The sequence below is a fragment of the Bison bison genome, unplaced genomic scaffold (assembly GCF_000754665.1).
Source record: "Bison bison bison isolate TAMUID 2011002044 unplaced genomic scaffold, Bison_UMD1.0 scf7180017864230, whole genome shotgun sequence".
Classification (NCBI taxonomy): domain Eukaryota; kingdom Metazoa; phylum Chordata; class Mammalia; order Artiodactyla; family Bovidae; genus Bison; species Bison bison.
This window is the reverse complement of record NW_011494802.1, coordinates 942,868-963,593: the sequence shown is the minus strand read 5'-3', so window position 1 is coordinate 963,593 and position 20,726 is coordinate 942,868. Positions and strand designations below refer to the sequence as shown.

Below are 20,726 nucleotides of genomic sequence, written 5' to 3'. Positions count from 1 at the left end.
CCATGGAGGTGGCAGGTGGCGCACAGTGCACCAGACAACAAGTCTGCCTGGCAGCTGATGATGTGACCAGCTCCGTCCAGGGATTGGTGCCTCTTACCTAAGAGAGGTGAGCACATCTCGGCAGCCCATTCCCCTCTCTGCAAACTGCTAGTCCCAAGGGGTAGAAAGCACAGCTAGAGGAAAGCTTGGAAGTGGAGGGTGGGGTCTTAGAAGCAGAAGGTAGGAAACAGGAGGCAGCAGCTGAGAACCAGGGAAGCTGGGAAGGGGTGTGTTTTTGCAGGGTGAAGAGATGAGGAGAGATTGAAAATCTAGGTAGAAACAGGAGACAGGAGGCAGATGTGGCAAAGGTCTGCATCAGGAGTCTGACAGACAATTTCTGACCTTATAAATAATCTCGAGTCTCCAAAAAGAAGAAACCACAGCTCGCCCTCAATCTTTACTCCCAACAAGAGGGGACCCTCCCACTCTCCCCAGTTCTAGGTCTCTGCCCCCATCCCCATCCCTGGCACACCTCTCCTGATAGCTGGACAGACCTGGCTGTAGGGTCGCTGGAAGGCTGGAAGGTCTGTCAAGCCGAGGACACACTGAAAAGACCTTCCACCCTCAGCTGAAATTGCACATCTCCCCCCATTTCCTCCGGACATATGGACACCCCCCTTCCTCCTTAAGCACGGAAACCTCTGTTGAGACCCCGATAAGGGAGTTGACTCATGGCTACCCTCACTTTCAGGCTGGTCCTGAGTGGACACCCACACAGCTACAAGTGGGTGAAGGAGCAAATGGAATCAAATGAGTTGGGGGCAATGAGAGCACAGAAGCGGGCCCCTGGAAGGGGAGAAGCTATCCAATTTCTGTTCCGGCTGGAGAACTTTGCTCCCCTTTCTACTTTCTGTCATGTTTTATGGAACAGCAACAATCCCCCCCCCACCCCCGCACCATGTCCCCCTCCCAGAGAGCTCCTCCTCCCTCAAGACATTCCTGAGATGCATTCCAGAGGAGTTGGGCAATTGGGGGGTGGGGGTGTGGGGAGGATAGAGGACAGAGGTCAAATCCCAGCAAGGAATGGAATGTAAGTGTACTAGGGGTAAGGAATTTGGGGGACATGGAGAATATAGTCAGAGCAGATACCCACAGAGGGAGCTGCAGAGAGACAGGGAGTTACAGAAAGGGACAGAGGGAGAGAGAAAGCTGAAGACAGACTCAGAATGTAAGAGGGTTGGGGGGAGTAACACTCAAGCCTGTTACCAAATTTGGCCTCTGAGTCTGTAACCGCGGGGAAGGGGGAGGGCTGTGGGTGAGACTGACATATCCGGCCTCAGGCTGCGGCAGGCTCATTTAGGGCTGGACTGGGCAGCTGAAGGGCTGGACCTGACCTCCCCCAGCATAACCCTTCCCTACCTCCATCCTGATCCATGCATATTCATTTTCCCTAAATGTACCCCAGCCTATGCACAGAGCTCTTTCCCACAAAGTTACTTATAGTCTCTACATACATAACACATTATCTCAAGCACACAGCCCCTACACAGCTCCATCACAACAACGTTATCTTCCCATAAAGACTCTGCCTCTGTCATCAAGCACACAACACTCAGCCCCAACGTCTCTCTGTGTGCTTTCTCCTTCCAGTCTTCCAGTGAGCAGTTCTGAGGGCCTGTTGTGGGGAAGGCCCTGGTTTTCAGTGGCTGGGAACCAAGAAGGGTAAGCACTCGCATCTGCCCTCAGCAGAGTGGATAGCTACATACAGAGTTATAATAAAAGGCAGGATGAGGTAAGAACCAAACAGTACGTGCTCATGAGAGAGATCCCTTTCAGGTCAGGGAAAGGGGACTAAAATGTCTCCATGAAAAGTGTCATTTGAAGTCAAGATTTAAACAAATAAAGGTAATCAGAAAAAACAATGATCTATCTTTTATTGACGATATGTCAATTGCTTTGTGTACACAATTTCATTTAATCCTTACAACAACCCTGCAAGGTAGGTGTCGTTATTTCCATTTTTACAGATTAGGAAACTCAGGCTCAAAGAAGTTAAACACTTGCTCAAGGTGCTTGTCCAAAGTCACACAGCTAATAAGTTGTGAAGCCAGGATCCAAACCCAGGTCTTTCTGACTCCAAAGCCCAAGCTCTCTCCACTATTCCAGCCAGCCGGAGATGAGTCAGGGGTGGCATTCCAGGCAGAGAGAATAGCATAAGCAAAGGTGGAGAAGCAGGAAATCACGAAGGAGCATTCAGGGAAGTGAGGAGCAGGCTGGCTGAAGCACAGGGTACCTGCAAGTGAGCAGTGATGGGGAAATCAAGGTTAGGATGGAAAGGCAGGGGCGGACTCAGGAAGAGGATGCGGGATTTCACCTACCAGAGGACAACAGGAGGCCAAGGGAGGCTATGATCAGAGAAGGGGCACAACCAGAACTAGACTTCAGGAAACTCACTCTGGCAGCTACCTGGGAGGTTAGTTATAAAGACCCTGCACTGGCACAAGTCGGAGGTAATGAAGCCAGAATTAGAAAGGTGGAGAGGAGGATGTCACTCATCAGAAATTTGAAGAGGTAGAACCAACAGGATCTGATGACAGGCTTAACTCAGGAACCAGGGGCCCAAGTGAGGCTGGAGGCCCACAGCTTCCAGTCATCAGCAGGTACTCAAGAGTGCCTGAATTTAGCTAAGGTACTGGGGAGAGGGGAAAGAAAGGACAGGAGGAGGTGAGAATGCAAACATGAGGCTGCCTTATGGGATGCAGTTAGCAATCAGTTAGGGGCAGAAAGGATGGGCTTAGCGACTATTATCAGACTGGAAATGGGGGAAGAGAAAAATGCAAGGACAGGCTAGGGAAGATAACAGTAGGAAAAATATGGATATAATAAGTTACTGAATCAGCCTGGGGGAAGAGGAAGGATACTTATGTGAATCGAGGCTAAGACAGGGAATGAGGTCAGAGGCCAGGTCAGGTGGTAGGAGGTTGAGAAGAGATGTGTAGTCAGTGGCTAAATCAGGTTAAATGAGTGGAACAGGGAAGAGATGCTGGCAGTGTCTAAGTAAAGATGGAGTTGACAGGGATGGGCTGACGCCAGTGGCTGGGTCAGGCTGGGTAGGGGACAGTGTTGTGGTCAGTGGCAGGGTCAGGCTGGGAGTGAAAGGGGGTGTGGTCAGTGGCCTGGTTGGGCGTGGGATCAGCAAGACCCAGTTTCCTCTTTGGGTCTCATTTCCTCTTTTCTGTTGGGGGAGTGGGGGAAGGGGATCTATAACTGGACCAAGAAATTAGGAGGCTTAGAATCAAGGAATGGTATATAGCTGGGACTGTGAGGGCTTGGCAGTAGTGCTGAGCTGGTGGTGGGGTATTTAGCAGATAACCAGGAGGTATGTAGGTGAATGAGTGGGTAAATATGGTGGGAGAGTGCTTTAAAATGATGGGAAAGCTCAGATGTGGATGAGGGAAAATGAAGGTGGGATGTGTGGATTAAGAGGTGGGAAGGGAGGCAGAACTGAGGCTGAGAAGGTAACATGAACAGCATGGGAAAGCTAAAGGCAAGGGAAGTATTCTGTCAGTGGGTACGCCTGAGGGTGTGAAATGCAGGGCCAGGAAGGAGAGTTGGAGAGGAAGGCTTAATTTCGAGGGACTGAGGGAAAATGGAGGCAGTAGGGCTGAATTTTCAGAGAATTAAGCCACCCTCTTCTTGCATGGGAACAGTTTCCTTGGTCTGCTTCCCCCTTAATCACCAGTCCCTTCTCCCCTACGCAGTCCGCCATGATTACTAAGCCCTGTACATGTCCTGGGTCCCTAACTCTTTTCTAACTCCTACCTTGTAAACAACAGGATCCAAGAACCCTCCCCCTCAACTGTGGTGGTCACAGCAAGAGCCTGAGGCTTAGAGAATAGAATTAAGCTGAAATCCCTGATGCCAGCAATTCCAACTAGCCCAGAACCCTAGCCTGAAATTAGTCTGTCATTTCCCTGGGCCAAAGAAGCCTTCCCCACCCAACAAGGGCATCTACCTACTGCCAATCTCTTAAATTTCACCTGCCTGAGGTCAACTACCCTGACCTCAACTACAGCACAGAAAACTGCCTGAAATTTCTAACATTAACGCTGACCGTAATTTGTCTCCTGATTCCCAGTACTGGATTTGACAGGCATCCCTGTCCTACCACATACCTGAATCCAATCCCTGATCCCTAATTTTGATCTAATTTTTACCTGTAGCACCAACTCCGGACCTTTAACCCTAAATCTTGATCCCTAAACCTAAAGTTCATTTGTCACTTGATTCCTGATTCACCCCTTTCTTGTTTATCCCTTGTACTGTCTATGCTAACCTTCTCTAATCCCTAAAACTGGATTTCTAACCTAGTTCCTGTTGTTGACCCTTAACCTGAACTCTGACATACGTTAACCTGAACCTGAACTCTAACTAAACTTGGTCGTTATAGAAAACAAAATAATACCCTTAATCCAAACTTCACCTACACAAAACGCACCTCACACTAATAAATCTAAATTTTAACCCCAGCTTTACACTCCTAAAGCTAACCTTAACTCCTAAAACCCAACTCCACTTAATCCCCAACTCACCCGTTCCTACGCACGTACCCGCTACCAGCTAACCTCAAAGCCGATCCCGGCCCTGCGCCACACTGCCACCCACTCCTCACCCTCCCTCAAAACTATCCCAGGCCGAGGACTGCTCCAGGAAGGGCCTGGCTGCCGAAAAACGGCCTATTTAACTCAGAGCACAAGCCGAGATACACCGGACGCGAACCTCTCCAACATGACCCGAAACAGACGCAGAAGTCAGGGGCCCTGCCCGCCCGCCTCCCAGGCCTGGCGTCCCGGCCCCACCCTGAGGCCCCAGTTCGCCCGGTCCGGCCTACCTGCGCTGCCCGGCTCTGTGCCCCGCCCGCCGGCCCGCTAACCCGCTCGTTCTCCCGGTGGCTCTCGGGCTGCGGCCTCGCCCTCCCTTCGACACTCTCGGCCACTTCCGTCCCGGGAACGTCCCCCACCCGCGGGCGGCGCCCTGGGCCCGCGCTCTATGGTAGCGGGCACTGCAGGAAGCTGCTCTGGCCCCAGCTCTCGATGCTCGGGAGCCCGCCGACGACCGGCAGCCCCTCCCCAGCAGGAAGCGAGGGTGCGGCGCAGTCCCGAGAAAGAGCCCGAACTGCGCCCTAGTTCCCTTTTAGGCGCTAATCCTTCCTTTTTCTAGCCCGGGGCGGAGCCGCTTCCTCAGAATGCCCGCCCTCAGGGACTGCGGGGGCGGAAGGCATGTCCCCTCTATTTGCATCGCGCCCTGGACGTGGCGCGTACTGCGGCCGCCTCCGCGTCGGGGTGGGGTGGGGGGACTCCAACTCCCGGCATGCCTCGCGGGTATGTTCGTCACTTGTGTTCTGTTGGAAGTCTAGCGGGGAGTGGAGTCTGGAGGCGTGTCCCGGTTTCAGAGCCATCGCCTGCAGCTAGGAGGAGAACGCCGCTGGAGAGCCAATAGGTGGGGCCGACTGACAGTCGGTCGAGGTTACGCCTGGCTGGGGATAGGGTCCGGGTGGCGAAGTGAACTCCTGTGTTTCTGCGCATCTTTTCTGTAAATGTCTCATATGGAGCTGGCGTTGGACCCGGGTGACCACGACCTGCTAGGCTTTCTGCTAGAAGAAAGCGGTGGTTTGGGTGCGGCGCCCGACGAGGCCTTGACGTCTCCGCCGGATTGGGAGCTGCCACTTTCTGAGGTGAGTTGGGGGGCTTTGAGTCGGGGAGGCGTGAGGCGGGTTGGTGGGCGGGGTGTCCCTGAGGCAGGGGGTGGTGATGGTCAAAGCCTGTTAATTTGAACCCTGTGCAGTCTCTGAGCGACTGGGACGTGGAGGATTTCCTGAGCTGCCTGCCGAGTCCCCCAGCAGTGTTGAACGTTTTCAGCAGCTCTGACCCCTGTCTTGTCCAGCATGACCACACCTATTCTCTGTCACAAGAGCATGTCTCCATAGATCTCGGTAAGCCTGAAATAAGTGAAGTTTGGGAAAGGAGAGGACTCCAGGGACTGACTATTCATATTTGCCCTTTTGCAGATAATGAGAGCTATGAAAAAGAGGGGGCTCAGATGACTCCACTGCGTGTGGAGGAGCCGGCAGATCAGGTACTTGACTTGATTTACAGGAGGGTTATTCCCGTATTGCGCGGGTCGGGGCAGTATTCCGCGTTACTTTCTGAAATCCCTTTGCAACTCTGCTGCCCACCTCTCCGGAACCGCAGGAGATTGCTAGGCTGATACTGACTGAGGAGGAGAAAAGGCTGTTGGAGAAGGAGGGGCTTACTTTGCCTGGGATGCTTCCGCTCACTAAGGTAAGTCTCCCATTGTGGGGACGGGGGTTGTGTGTTCCAAGTAGGCCAGTTCTGTTAATTTTGTATCAGTAACTTGAAAAAGAACTGAGGTGAGAGATTAGCACATTTTTGAGTAGGAAGCTGGAGCATGTGGTTAGTATACTGCTTGCAAGGACAGATCCTGGTTTGTAGTGCTTGTATAAGTTTTGGTGTTCTTTTTAACTAAGAATTCAAAATTATCAGGGTAATATTAGTAAAGGGATTTGGAAAGTACTGTACAACCACGGGGCTCTGATACTTATATTTCACTGGTTTCATGATAATTTACCTGTAGCTGAATAGTAAATTAAGTATTAGAGTTCATCAAGGCTGGATTAAGTAGTATAACAAGAATAAATGTAAAATTTGGAGTTTCAAGCAATGAGTGGCAGCTTCACACGCACGGTATTGTGATACTATGATGAAATCAATGTCTGTTAACAGAAAGGTTAACTGAATTCTAATTTCTTAAAAATATAAGTTGAGCCAATTCCCTGGCAATCCAGTGGTTAGGACTCTGTGCTTTCACTGCTCAGGGTGAGGGTGCAATCCTGGTCTCACCAGGGTGCAATCCCCTGATCTGGGAACTGAGATCCCACAAGCTGCGAGGTGTGGCTAAAAAAAAGTACAAGTTGAGTCAACAGTGTGATATGGCTACTAAGGAAGAGAATGGGGTTTAGAAGCTGTATCATCAGATTCAGTTGTTGTTGTTGTTTGGTCGCTAAGTTGTGTCCAACTCTTTGCAATTCCATGGACTGTGGCCCTCCAGTCTCCTCTGTCCATGGGATTTCTCAGAGAAGAATACTGGAGTACGTTGCAATTTCCTTCTCCAGGGGATCATCCCGACCCAGGGATGGAACCTGTTTCCTGAGTTGCCTGCATTGTAGGCGGATTCTTTACTGCTGAAGAAGAAGAGAAGGCAATGACACCCCACTCCAGTACTCTTGCCTGGAAAATCCCATGGACGGAGGAGCCTGGTAGGCTGCTGTCTATGGGGTCGCACAGAGTGGGACACGACTGAGCGACTTCACTTTCACTTTTCTTTACTGCTGAGGCACTGGGGAAGCCCAGTTGTATCATTAGATACCAGTTATCTAATAGTGTTGCCACTAGAAGGGCAGTAACCATCTTGTTTTCCTTTATATTGGCCAAAAAGCTTCTTAAGTTTTGAGCCTATTATCTTTGACAAATATTAAGAAGATGCAGTCCATCCTGAGAAGAGATAAGATGATGAGTTAAAATTTTTGCCCAGTTTTTTTTTTTAAACTCTGAAGAAATGTCAAGTGCTTTAAAATAGCTGAAGACCTTTGTTCTATTATGGCCCCAGAGATTAGGTGCTAAGTAAGTCCAACAGGTAGAAACAACAGAGGCAGATGTTGGCTCATGATAAGGAAGGTTTTTTTAAAAAAATTATTTAATAAAATTGTTACAATGGTTTGGCTTGTGAGGACATGAACACCTGGTCCTCAGAAGCATTCAGACAGAAGCAGAGTGCCTATTGGTCAGGGAAATTGTAGAAGGAATTTATGCTTTGAGAAGATTGAACTCGGTTGCCTTCAAACTCTTTGGTTTAATGTACCTCTGATGGGATCCCTTTTCCTGTCTTCTCCCAGATGGAGGAACAAGTTCTGAAACGGGTGCGGAGGAAGATTCGAAACAAAAAGTCTGCTCAAGAGAGCCGCAGGAAGAAGAAGGTGTATGTGGGGGGTTTAGAAAGCAGGTATGAAAGGGAGCTGGACTTGGGGGTGGGAGAAGCAGGTAATTGGAAGTATGAGGTTTTTGAAGGGAGGATACAGGCCATGTCCCCACATACCTGTTATTCCTCCAGGGTCCTGAAATACACAGCCCAGAATCTGGAGCTACAGAACAAAGTACAGCTCCTGGAGGAACAGAATCTGTAAGCAACTCTTTCACATCAGGCTTTTCTCATCCCTCCCACTTAATACTGTCTCAATCTTTCTCCTGCTCCATACTTGATTTCTCACAGGGCATCTCTCACGTATAAGGTCTGATGCTTGGTCTTTAATGGGTCTCTGATTCCATGAAGCTCACAGTAATAGGGAATAAATTCACAAGTATAAGTATCAAGAAGGAAGAGAGGGAGTAAGATCTCATGTGGCAGATGGCATTTGATAGTAGATATGATTCTGGGATGGGGGTGGGGAGCATTCTAGGCAGAGAGGACACAGCTTAGTCCAGTCTGGCTGGAACCCTAACATAGGTGAGTTGGGCCAGAAGGTAGAGAATATAATCCCTGGTGAGGATTGTGTACAGAGCTGATCAGGCAGTGGAGAACCACTGAAGGGGTTTGCAAAAGAAGTTTAAGTCAGGGCAGAGACGTGTGTGTTTATGTTAATGAGGTCTGATATTTTGGTCACAGAAGAGATCACTTGCAAAAAGTAAGAGAGGATCCAGAGCACACATAGAGAGGATGGCCTTAACAGGAGGGTTTTGTTGTATGGCAAGGTGCCAGGCTGGGGGTGCTCACTGTCCCCTTATAGGTCCCTTTTGGATCAGCTGAGGAGACTCCAGGCCATGGTGATTCAGACAGCAAACAAAGCCAGCAGCAGCAGCACCTGTGTCTTGGTGAGGATGGTGATGGAAGGAGATATTCTTTTCTCAGGTGGCAGGGAGAGGGGTGCAATGCAGAGCCCTTCTTCATCTCTTTTCTCCTGTGCTCCAGGTTCTACTCTTCTCCTTCTGTCTCCTCCTCGTACCTGCTATGTACTCCTCGGACACAAGGGGGAGCCTGCCGGCTGAGCACAGAGGTGAGAGCTCCATGAGGATACCACTAGGGAGGGGCTAGGGGAGAGCCCCAGCCTGCCCCTGAACAGGCTTTGTCTCCTCAGTGTTGTCCCGTCAGCTTCGTGCCCTCCCCAGCGAGGACCCCCCGCAGCTGGAGCCACCTGCCCTGCAGTCAGAGGTACCAAAGGACAGCTTGGACCCTGAGCTCCAGGCTGCTAGCAACTCTTGCTGCCTCTTCCATCTCATGCCCCAGGCTCCTAGAGCAGAGCCTCCCCTGCAATTGCCACTGCCTGATGGTTTCTCAGGGTGCTCCTGCCCAGATTCCATATCTCCCCTGCATGCAAATCTCACAAGAGAGGAAGGATGGCTCCCTACTCCCAGCCCCACATCTGTTATCTTGCAGGGCAGATACTCAGGCTAGATGTGAAGATGTGGGGGCCCTCTTATCAGAGTCTGGTGCCCCCTAGTCTGTGTTCGGAGGAAAGGGAGTAGGAGAGGGCTAGCCTCAGGTCCTGTGCCCTGTCAGGAAGCCTGAGGACTCAAACACACCACACTCACTGGGTTTCTGGGTCTTTTATTTGAACCTGTGTATGTCTGTCACCCCATGAAAGGGCCTAAGAGAATCAGATGACCTCCCTGAACACGTCATGCAGTGAGGGGATGGGGTGAAGAAAGAAATAAATAAGTGATTCTGATGCATGGTTCACCCTCAACCCCTCTTTACTGGCATGGTGGGTAGGTAGAAGGGAGGGCATGATTGTCCTGGTGGCTCAGGGTTGCAGGAGATGGGGAGGTGAGGGTGGTGGCAGAGGAAAGGTCAGGCTAAAGGCTGGGCTGTTAGCGCCTCCTTCCACAGTTCACACGGCTTACTCTGGGCTTGGGTTTGCCATGGCTTCCTTTGGTCCATGTTTGGGCCTGGTGCATAGTCCTGTGCCCCGTTTGGATATTGGCCCAGAGGCCTTTTTATGTTGCTGCTGCTGCTGCAGGGCCAGCTGCATGGCCCAGATGCTCAGTGGCCGCATGTAGGCGGGGGGGGGGACCCCCCGCCGCTGGCAGTACGCCTCAGGAGTCTGGAAGGCCAGGCCCAGGCGCTCCCACACAGTACGATAGCAGCCTTCAGCTGTCCGGAAGCCCTCCCAAGTCAGGCCCTGTAAGGGAGAGAGGGAAGTCATTACTTGGCAACCCTTGAATAGCTATTTCAGCTGGACAGATGGAGATAATAGGGTCTCTGCCCTCAGGGAGTTCCTGGCTAGTGGGGGAGATAAATTTGGCTCACAGGCAGAAGCCTGAAGACAGGCAATAGAATGCATGCCAAGGAAGGTGGGAGGCTCTCTGGATGGATAAGATGGCATTGAATTAGGTTATCAGAAGTCTGATAGCCAAGGTACAGATGGCAGAGAGCCGGGGAAGGGAGTGAGTTACCTCTTGGATCATGGTGGCTGCCAGCCCGTAGACCACGCCCACCCAGACTTCATCAGACTGGACGCTGGATGTGTCGGGAACACCACGGGGCTGCATGCCATTCACAGCCCCCATGGCCCCTCCTGCAAAGGCCTGGACATTGAACTCGAAGATCGTTTGGAGAGCACGGACCACCTGTTGGGTAGGAAAGACCTAGAGGGACAGAGAAGAAACATGGTCTTTTATACTTGCTTCCCACCCCCAGGAAAAACCCTCAGCTTTCTCTAGGACTTCTCCTAGTCTCTCACCTCACTGTCTCCTTCTCCTAGGCCACTGGCCCTTAGGAACCACTGGCCAGCACACTGGTCAGACATGATGCTACAGGACTGAGGCTGAGAGCTGCAGTCGTAGTTGTAGTAGCGGCCTGGAGAGGGAGGACACAGTAAGTCTCCTGCCTCCTAGAGCTGCCTTGAGATTCTTTAGGATTCCCCAACTCACCATTCCACAGCAGCCGATCATAGGCTTCCTGGCCCCGGCTAAGGATGGAAGAAAACTTATTCTGGGCCTCCTGTGCCCCACACAGAGCAGCCATCTGGACCATCACAGCCACGGCTGCCAGCCACAGTCCTCCGCAGTAAGCACTGATGAGGGACACGGGTTGGGGGAATCAGCCTGGCAGCTCCAGCCACTCTCGTACAGTATAATAGGCACACTGAGCCCACAATCCCTTGGTGCCCAGTTCCCCACCTCAGGCCCTGGAAATCCCTACCCCCACAACCTGGGGCCTGTGGTGACCCATCCATCATAGGTTTGGTCTGCATAGCCTCCATTCTCGATGAGTCCATCGTGGTCCTTGTCAAACTTCATTTCAGACTCCATCACGGCCTAAAGAGGGATCAAGATACTGAAGACCAAGATACTAAGAAAAGACAACAGTAGCCAGCTGGGCTTTCCCCAGATACCCAGAAACATGCCACTGGTACACAGACCACTGCACACATGTCCCTTACCAGACACACAGGCCACATGTCCCTCAAGAAACACTGGTCACCCGTCAGGTAATAGTCCCGATAGACCTGCAGCACAAACTTCAGGTTCAGGTCCTTCCAGTCTCCAGTATCGTGGATCTCGTACGCATTGACCCGGAGCCATGGCTCGTCATCTGGGGAGGGGAGGAAATGTGGTCATCTGCACAGTGGGCTCAGGTGGAGGGTGCAGAAACGGAGGGAGAGACGCACCCTTGTGCTGAAGGGGCTTGTACCTGGGTCCCCAACATCATGGGGGATGACGTTCCTCCTCTTCACAGGTGCTGTTACCCCACTCATCAGGAACCGCCGCTGTGTCAGGTCCTCCCTGAGAGTGGCCAGAGCTGGGGGAGCAGATACACAAGGGGGGGTGCGGGGCAGGGAGTGGGTAGGCTTGGGGTGGCGCACAGAACTGTGTGTGGGACTCAAGGGGAACCGGTGAGCAGGATCCACATATGTCTGAGTGGAAGAGGCATCAGGGACCACCAAGGTTCAGGGCTGTGGGGAACTGAGAAGCAGAAGGGGAACAAAAGGGACCCTCACCCATGTCATACTGAAGGCTGAGCTCAAGTTTGGGCCAGAGCATGATGAGGGCGAAGGAAGCATAAAAGTGGACATCGTATGTGTTATACATGCGGTATTCCTGGCCTGGAGAAATGAAGGAGACAACACGTTGCCAGAATTCCTGCTGCTTCTTCATACTGCCCTGCCTAGCTGCACCTCTAGAATTGGGGTGTAGGGCACCATCACACTCCATGTTCTAGCCAGTACCCTGGGATAGGCAAAACCCATCCTCCTGCCGTGGGGCAGGGCACTAACTGGCCTCACGGACACACACCACGCCCCTTGGCAGCCCGTACCTTCAAGGTAGGCAAACCGGCCGTACTCCTGCAGGAGGGGGCGGAGCTGGCCCATGCTGCCCACCAGCTCCTCTGGCAGGGAGTCTTCAGGAACTTCCAGCCATACTGTGCCCCCGTCAGCCAGGAAGTAAAGTTCATTGAACAGTGCAGATTTGTACCAGGCAGGCAAGGATCTGGGGAGGCAGAAGGAGGTAATGGTCTCATGAGGGTGGCACTTCAGGAAAGGAAGGATTCTGGGGTTCAGTGAAGTAGGGGTCCCAAGTGAATCCCAGACCACCTCTGTTGACTTTGGTGGTGGAGAGTGAATCAGAGTCTTAGTGAAAGTGTGAGGGCCTGGGAGAAAGGCAAGAGACGGGCTCCACTGGCACCTGTCCTCCAATACCGGGCTCTGCCAAGCCGAGATCTTCTCTTCCCAGTCGGCATAGTGCCTCAGGGCATAGTGGCTGAGGGCGGGTGCTGCATCACCGTCTGGGCCAAAGAACCTTGTGTACCGCCTGGGTGGACAGAAGGGGAGGCATGAGAACACGGGCTCCACTCAGACCCCCAGCACCATGATCCGTGTACAATCTCATTCCCGTCACCTGTAGTAGACCTGGCCCTTTGCTCCAAACATGATTCTGGGCATGTCCCAAGCCAGTGAGAACTCTAAGCGGTGCCGGCCTCGTGGTGGCAGCTTGCCCGAAACACACACAGCCCCAGCGATGCCCACTCCTTTCTGCGAAGGGAGACTTTTTCCTGAGAGAAGCACAAAATGAGTGAGTACCCACTTTGGCCACAGAGATCCTTGACATAAGAAGAAGGCCTGTTGGTTACCAGGCCTCCCAGCCCTGCTCTGAAGACAGGGACATTCTCTCTTCCCTCCACCTCCCCGTGAGACCCCCCATCACCAGCGAGGGAGTCCAGCTGTCCATCCAGAAGTAGATCCTGCCACACCTGCTGCCCGGCGCTGTCAGGGTCAAAGGCTGTAAGGTGGGTTACCGTTGTGTCTGCCTGTTAAGGGGTCAAAGACTTTGTGAGGAGAAACTCCATAGGTGCGTGGCTCCTGACTAACTCCCCTCTACATCTTCCCGCCTCTAAGTTCCACCAGCTCAAAGGCTACGGTGAGGGTAGGACTCAGGAGTTGAAGAAGTGAAGAGATCACAGGGGATTGGGCTCAGGGGTCAGGCTGAGAGCAGGGCTTCAGGGCAATGCTATAGGGCAGGCGCCTCCATACCGAAAGTCGCGCAGCCACAGCCATGGTGTAGGGATTCGGGGGGGTTGGATGATGCAGCAGCAGCCCCTGAACAGTCTCCCCATCATGCTCCAGACAGAAGGGCTCATTCCACAACCCCCCGGGGGCGTCGTCTTCACCACCAAGTCCGTTCCGCATAGAGAACATGATGGACACTTCCAGGGCTTCATCCCCTTCATTTTCCACATCCCACACAAAGACTCCTACAGGCAGGCTGCTGTCCTGGGAGCAGAAGGTCAGACTCAGATGGCCCCTGTGTAGCCTTTCGGCCCCACTTCCCAGGATCAGTCCTTGGCACCGAGGAGCTGACTCAGATACCCGCTAATATAGTGTCTTCCACTTGCATCTCCCCACATTGCCTGGCAGGCTGTCTACTAGGAGACAGAAGACCAATTGGTTGGTGGTCCTAGGAAACCAGTGTGAAGTTCATGCCCCACCCCTCTCGCACAGGTCACGACACTTCCAGGAGAGAGAGATCCTGGGGAAGGGAGAGCCCAGAGGAAACCAAGGGGGAGCCTCACCTGGTAGTCATGGGGTAAGATGGGTGTGATCTGGCGGCAGGTGAGGGTGACGTTCTGGCCAGGAAGCTGATAGACAGTCCAGGCTCTGGGATAGAGGGCGTGGTAGAATGCAAAGTACCCACATAGACCCCAGTTCCAGCTGCGCAGGACACTCGGGTGCTCCACCGACAGGACTTGCTGGTACACCGTCTGTCCTCTCCGGCGCAAACACACTGTGAACTAAACAAGAAGGTACGTGGGCTGGAATGGGGTAACAGGTATCTCAAACGAGACCCCTTCCCAGAGTGGCTTCTCCCCTGCCAGACCCTGCAGTGGTGACCCGCGCCCACAGGCCTTCCCCCTACACTCAGTAAATCACTGCAAATCGTGCCTTCTCCATCTTTCTCCCTGCTTGCTCTCCCTTCTCACTGCTCTGGTCTTAACTGCCCTAAGACTGGCCCGCACCATCTCTGCCCCATCCCATCTGGATTTCAGACTGATCTTTCTTACAGAGAACTCAAGATATATTAGTCTGTGTTTATAATATTTCAATGACTCCCGTGGCCCTCAGGCTAAAATCTAAACTCACCTACCTGGCTTTCAAAGTTTCATTCTTGAGGTGGCCCCTCCCCGCCCATCAGATTCATTACTTGTTCAAGCCCTTATATTTCTGGTCATATCAAATACTGTTCCTTGAGCACAGTACATTTCCTTCTCCATGCTTTTGCGCATGTTCATTCTCCTTTTGGTAAAACCCCTCAGGCTTCAAGGCCTAGATCAAATGCCATCTCTCCCCTCAAGCAGTGAGCCATTCTCCTGTGTGCCCCCTACCCTTCTAGTCCAGCATGTGATAATGTGTTTACATTCTGACTCCCTGACTGCTCTGGAGGGTACAGGCTGTGAGGGGTTAATATCTCCTCCCTCGGTTCAAAGTACGCCTAATATCTTTAATGTATACATCAAATAATTTTTTTTTATGTTGTTGGAATAGTAGGTAATGGTTAACATTACAGGCTTGTAACCACAGAGAAAACTGGTTCTGAATCCCAGTGCTTCCCTTTACCAACCATGTGACCTTGGGCATGGTACTTAGTTGCCTCATGTGTAAAACGGGCATAATAATGGTACTTCCTTGTAGAACTATCTTTACATATTAAATATTATACAAAAAAAGAGTCATGATTCTGGAAGGCATTCGCCTCAGGATACCTCAGGGATGAGCCAGAGGAAGCCTGGGGCCTTGGGCAGGGTTGGTGAACCTGAACTAGGAAGGGCAGTGTCATTAATAGGATTCAAGGTCTGCTAGTCATTTCTCCTTTGAAGATGAGCTGGAGGCCTCCCTCAGACAGGAAGTAGGAACTTGGTGGACAACTCAACATGGGAGGGCACTAGAGAGAGATGATGAAAGGTAGCCCACATGCCTCTGGCAATCAAAGGCCTAGCAGTGACGAAGTGGCTGACGGCTGGCAAATCAGGGCAAGCAGTAGGTGCTCTGTGCATGCATCTCTGTTCCTGTGCATTTGCAGACTTTTGGTTTGTTTTCCCTTCTGATCTTTCAAGCAGGTTAAGTGATCCTGGAATTGTCTGACTCTCTGTGGCTGGGGACAGGCTCAACCAGTGGAGCTGGGGCAGCAAGGCAGGTGGGAGGCATTTATTAGAGAAATAAAGGGCACCAGGGGTACCTTTTCTCTTTCAAAGAACATGAACTCTGAGTGTCTCATTCCTATAGTACACTCCAGCACAGGGCTTGGCACACAGAAAGCATCCTGAAAATACTACATGGAATCATGTACATCTCTAATCGCCACATCCTACACTAGCCAAGAGACCATTCCTGCCTGGGAGGTATTGTCCGGGACCTCTGCTCTACCTCCTGGCTCTTACTTGGTTAGCGATGACTGTCTGGTGCTGGTACATTCCAGGATTAAGCTGCCAACGACAGAACTGGCCTCTCCAGCCTCTGGTGATAGTGCCTCCCCCAATGCCACCCAAGGGACAACCTAGAGAAAGAATCAAGATGTCAGAGGGGCACGGGAGACGAAAAAGAGCGCATTTCTCACTTTCTAGACTATAGAGATGGGTTCCCCTAAACCTGGGGTGGGGGGTGAGGGGAGAATATCAAATTCACACACTGTGCACTTTAAACTTATACAGTGTTCTATGTTAGTTATATCTCAATAAAGCTGGGGTGGGGGAACCCTAGGGAATGGGTCAGTGCAATTTAAAGAAGCTGAAGGCTTCTTTGCCTAGCTCCAAGTGGGCCTGGATGCTGCTCTCTCTGACTGGGCAGGGCTGGAGTAAGGCTCACCGTAGATCTGTCTCAGGGGCACAGAGTTGATGAGGTCGATGAAAGGTTTCTTCTTTTCCACCTGGGTCTTACGGTACCACCACTGCAAGTACCTGAGGAGCAAGGGGTGCTGTGGGTCAGGGCAAGAGGCTGCAGTCACCTCTCTCTCTTTGGACACTGTGACTTCCCATGTTTAACTGTTCCAAGGACCCACTGCCTTCACTTCAAACTTCTCCTCTCAACTTCTCTGTAGTTCAAGGTCCTCTCATCTTCCCAGTCACCCCCAGTCATGGCACGGGACTATCTTTGTTTCTCCTTTCTACTCCTTAGAAGGAGCTCTCTGATCTTTCCTCACCTCTAACTCCACCACTGATTTAATTTATTCCAGGAGCTTCTGTCTGAGGTGCTGAAAGGGCCAGTTAGTTTCCTGACTTATAATCACCCCCACCCCATAAACAGGCATGTGAAGTCACTTCAGTCGTGTCCAACCCTTAGCGACCCCATGGACTGCAGCCTACCAGGCTCCTGCGTCCACGGGATTTTCCAGGCAACAGTACTGGAGTGGGTTGCCATTTCCTTCTCTAATGCATGAAAGTGAAAAGTGAAAGTGAAGTCGCTCAGTCGTGTCCGACTCTTTGCGACCCCATGGACTGCACTCTACCAGGCTCCTCCGTCCGTGATATTTTCCAGGCAAGAGTACTGGAGTGGGGTGCCATTGACAAAACTTGAATGGCTTCAATGCAGAAACCAAGGGGTTCCAATGCCCATGGATAAAGATTTGCCCAAGCAAATTCTAGAGGACATGTACATAATTTCAAACAGGCATAGGCTGCTGCAATAGCTTCTTTTTTAAAATGATTTTTCTTCTGATTATGAAAGGTTGAAAATCTGGAGAATGCACTAGGTGGAAGGTGAAAAAAATCCCACCCATATACATTTTGGGCCATCTTCTTTTAAGTCTTTTTCTTTTCTTTTCTTTTTCTGTCTCTTTTTAAGTTCAGCATTTAAACTGTAAGCTTTCTAATTTGTTCTCTTATTATATCCCAGAAAAACCTTCTAAAACCCCCAACATATCCTGATCTTATCACAGCTCTGTATCCAATAGGCAAATGATTCTGTTTGGGATTCAAGGCTTTGACATCTGTCTCAGTCTATCTTGTATGTGTGTGTGTGTGTGTGTGTGTGTGTTAGTCGCTCAGTTGTGTCTGACTCTTTGTGACCCCATGGACTGTAGCTCTTCAGGCACTCTGTCGATGGGATTCTCCAGGCAAGAATAGTGGAGTGGGTCGCCATTTCCTTCTCCAAGGGATCTTCCCACCCAGGGATTGAACACAGATCTCCTGCATTGCAGGCAGATCCTTTACCATCTGAGCCACCAGGAAAGCCCCAGCCTATCTTACTTCCTACAATTTCCATTCAGAGTGGGTCCTCACTAAGCAACCCCTTCCTGCCGGACTCTCTCCCAATTCCACTCTCCTCCCTCACCAGTTCGTTTATCCCCATTGTTCAAGCACACTGCTGATAGCCATGTAATGGGGTAAGTAATCCTGCTGAAGTAGAGTCCTACCTCAAGTCCCTACCTCAACGGATGGTTGGAAGGGCACAATAGATACCCTTCTATTGGCACACCTGTGCCCTTCTAAGGTCACAAATGACACAATAGATAGGAAAGCTACAAAGTGGAATATACACGTCACATATCATCATTACTTGTACGTACACTATCTCAGCTCCCGATCAGACACTGTCCTGTTACTTTAGTGTTCCTCATGTGAGTCTGACATACTTTTCAGTTCCATGGGGAAAGGGACAGCGACAAAGACTTGTTGCTTATTACCCACAGCTTCAAGTACAGGGCAGGGCACCTGGTCTGCAGTCAACAAATATTTGCTGGGTTTATAAAGAACGTATGTACAAACAGTGGAACATAAGAGAAATGAACAGGGACAGGAGCAAGTGGAGGAGAAATATGACTAAAGAACAGGGAGGGTACATTCTGGGAGTGAGGGGAGACGAAGGGAAGATGAACAGTGGGATGGTGGGAAGGCAGCTCTTCTTTGCAGCTTAGAGGAAACTGGACTTTGAAACTGGTGGCCAGAAAGGATTGCCAAATGGAGGGAGGGCACAGCTCCGATTAGGGCAGTGAGGGAGAAATGCAAGATGTGAAGATAGCAGAGCAAAGGAGTGTCTAGCGCAGAACAAGCACTCAGTACATATTTACTGAATGAATGAATTCGGGCTGAAAGCGAGAGCAACCAAAATTGAGTTCTTACCATTCTGAGGCCAAGAGAACTCTGTCTTACTGGGGCTCCTGAGCAGTGTACCCCCAATTCAGCTCCCTCTTAGGGCCTATGTTTCTCTCACACCAATGAGCAGCTGGCTATTCCTGATCTATTTGTCCTTTTCCATGATTTCAACCTCAACTTAATCATTCAGAATTCTTGTCTCACCCCTGCATTCTCCTCAGTGCAGGACCTCATCTCATCTCAAAACCCGTGTGTCAGTGATCCCCACCTGTCCTGGGATGGGGATCTGAGTCCAGGGGATGAGGACAGCTTCAGGCATCTGTGATTCAGCTTATACTTAGGGATGGAGGGGCTAAGATGCCCATGGACAGGTTCTTGACCTCAGTGTTCCCACCACATATACCCCAAGGTGCTTCTCTCAATACCCTGGCCCCAGATCCTGTTTTGACCCAAAGCCTTTTAGGGTCAAAACTAGCCGAGTCAGTTTCAGAAGCAGCCTGGAGGAATTACTGTGCTCTGGTACAGGGCACCCAGAGGAACTGTCAGAGGAGTCAGACACCCAGGCAGCAACAGGCCCTCCCCACTGCCAAGGGCTTGGGTTAGTCCATGGGCTCTCCACCCCAGCCCCACAGCACTGACCGCAGAAGAGAAGGAATCTCTACTTAAGAGGCTGTCAAAGCTAGGTTTCCCATACTTGAAGCCTCCCTCTGCAGTTCTGTGTTTACTGTGGCAACTGTCTCAGGATGACCTCAGGGTAATGCTTTCTGTCCTCACAGGCACCTGTCCCTGTTACTGGGTCTTGGTCCCCAACACTCAGTGAGGATCCGGAGGAGTCCTACAGCCTCCTACAGGATAAACTCTCAGCCTGTCTGCAACCCCTTGCTGGGGTGGGGGACCTGGAAATGCTCTGGAAGATTATAACTAATCTCTAGGAACACCTAAGGCAGGGCCATTCTGGTCAAAGGTCTTCTTTGCTTTTTATATCAGGGGCCATCTATTCCAGAATAGATTGAATATTACCTTTCATCACCCTCTCCTTAGGGTTGAGAGCAGGCAGGTTCTCAACCACTCCCTGGAGCCAGAGTTCGAGGAAAGAAGCCAAAGGGTGTTGGGACTATTAAATGCTGTGCCTAAGTGAGTGAGGTTCAGTGAATACTCCAGTTGCTTAGGGGGATCTGGAGTTGAGAACCCTTCCCTTCCAGAAGACAACATTGTATCAGTACTGAAACTGCCGGAGTATCTTTCCTACCTTGTCACAAAGTATACCTAATCCCAAAGGGCAGTCTTCAGAGAAGAGAGAGCACCTGAGAGGGAGCCTAGATTTGTAAGGCTTACTACAAGGCTCAAATGCCCTTTCTTGCTAAAAGGACAAGTTACTGGAACGAAGTAGGTTGCAAAGAGACCTGACCTGGTCTCACCCTCCAAAACTATGGGCTTAGATGATGTTGGGAATAGGGGCCACCTGACCAGGACAAGGCACCCTCCTGCTTTCTCACCCTTTCCTGCCTCTGCTGGAACAAAGTGAGGCACAAGGTCCTCTAGGCAATGGGATCGACTCACCTCAAGCCCATGCCCAAGTGCTTTATCAGGTTGCTCAGCGAGATGTCATTGGCATTAAAGGGTTTCCTCTTCTCTGCAAACTCGTGAGCCAGGCAGATGCGCCAGCCAAAGGGAGGCACCTGGTAGCCCTTAGCTTTCCCCTCGTAGGAAGCCATCAGCTGCCCGGAGTCCTCCGCACTGCTGTAACCCTGTTCATGCTGGGGTGGACTGTCCTCAGGGATTGGACAGTCTGTAACCTGCACAGCCTCCGTGCCATTTTCAGGGCAAGAAGCCTGTGGATCCCCTTTGGCACAGCTGGTCTGCTCCGAGGCTGGGACTCCGGTTCCCATATTCCCCGGATCCTGGGTCTCCAGGACCTAGGTGGTTTCAGTTTCCGAGCTTTCTGGTACCAAGTATCTGGCCAGCCAAGCCCAGATGCGGACGTGGATGGTTGTTAGGTGTTGTCTAGGAGAGCGGGCCACGGGGGAAAGCTGAAGCGAGCTGGTGTCTCCGTGCAACCAGGTAGCTGTTGCTGCTGCTGCGGCGGCGGCGAC

The 20,726-nt window shown here is 51.4% G+C and overlaps 3 protein-coding genes across 4 annotated transcripts in view; 1 reads left to right on the top strand and 2 right to left on the bottom strand.

Moving 5' to 3' along the window:
- The window catches only part of TLN1 (talin 1), a 31,572-nt gene extending 26,422 nt beyond the window's left edge, over positions 1-5,150 (bottom strand). Inside the window, exon 1 of the mRNA XM_010846082.1 lies at positions 4,871-5,150. The gene's annotated coding sequence lies outside the window, so the exon portion shown is untranslated. The remainder of the gene's footprint in view (positions 1-4,870) is intronic.
- A 148-nt stretch (positions 5,151-5,298) lies between these two features.
- CREB3 (cAMP responsive element binding protein 3) lies at positions 5,299-9,781 on the top strand. Of its 2 annotated transcripts, XM_010846084.1 has the most exons (9): positions 5,299-5,713; positions 5,824-5,971; positions 6,047-6,114; positions 6,231-6,320; positions 7,952-8,058; positions 8,167-8,235; positions 8,840-8,924; positions 9,022-9,106; positions 9,188-9,781. In XM_010846084.1, exons 1-9 carry the CDS (start codon positions 5,576-5,578, stop codon positions 9,502-9,504), a joined length of 1,107 nt encoding a protein of 368 aa, XP_010844386.1. In that variant the 5' UTR covers positions 5,299-5,575; the 3' UTR covers positions 9,505-9,781. The 2 variants fall into 2 exon arrangements, with proteins under 2 accessions (XP_010844386.1, XP_010844385.1); XM_010846083.1 differs by having other exon boundaries at positions 5,824-6,114.
- GBA2 (glucosidase, beta (bile acid) 2) lies at positions 9,637-20,726 on the bottom strand. Its single transcript, XM_010846085.1, has 17 exons — positions 20,194-20,726; positions 16,409-16,500; positions 15,985-16,100; positions 14,122-14,340; positions 13,583-13,822; positions 13,257-13,359; positions 12,951-13,104; positions 12,738-12,863; positions 12,370-12,542; positions 12,053-12,157; positions 11,746-11,853; positions 11,495-11,646; positions 11,263-11,369; positions 10,983-11,125; positions 10,793-10,908; positions 10,506-10,697; positions 9,637-10,231 (listed from the first exon to the last, which is right to left on the bottom strand). The coding sequence occupies exons 1-17, from the start codon at positions 20,520-20,522 to the stop codon at positions 9,950-9,952; spliced, it is 2,757 nt and encodes a 918-aa protein (XP_010844387.1). The 5' UTR covers positions 20,523-20,726; the 3' UTR covers positions 9,637-9,949.

Coding starts and splice junctions, on each gene's coding strand:
- CREB3 (XM_010846083.1), top strand. CDS start 5,576: ATGTCTCATATGGAGCTGGCGTTGGACCCGGGTGACCACGACCTGCTA. Junction 5,714..5,823: donor GGGAGCTGCCACTTTCTGAG/GTGAGTTGGGGG, acceptor AACCCTGTGCAG/TCTCTGAGCGACTGGGACGT. Junction 8,059..8,166: donor GTGGGGGGTTTAGAAAGCAG/GTATGAAAGGGA, acceptor TTATTCCTCCAG/GGTCCTGAAATACACAGCCC.
- GBA2 (XM_010846085.1), bottom strand. CDS start 20,522: ATGGGAACCGGAGTCCCAGCCTCGGAGCAGACCAGCTGTGCCAAAGGG. Junction 13,360..13,582: donor CTGTGGCTGCGCGACTTTCG/GTATGGAGGCGC, acceptor ACCCCTTAACAG/GCAGACACAACGGTAACCCA. Junction 12,864..12,950: donor AAGGGCCAGGTCTACTACAG/GTGACGGGAATG, acceptor CTGTCCACCCAG/GCGGTACACAAGGTTCTTTG.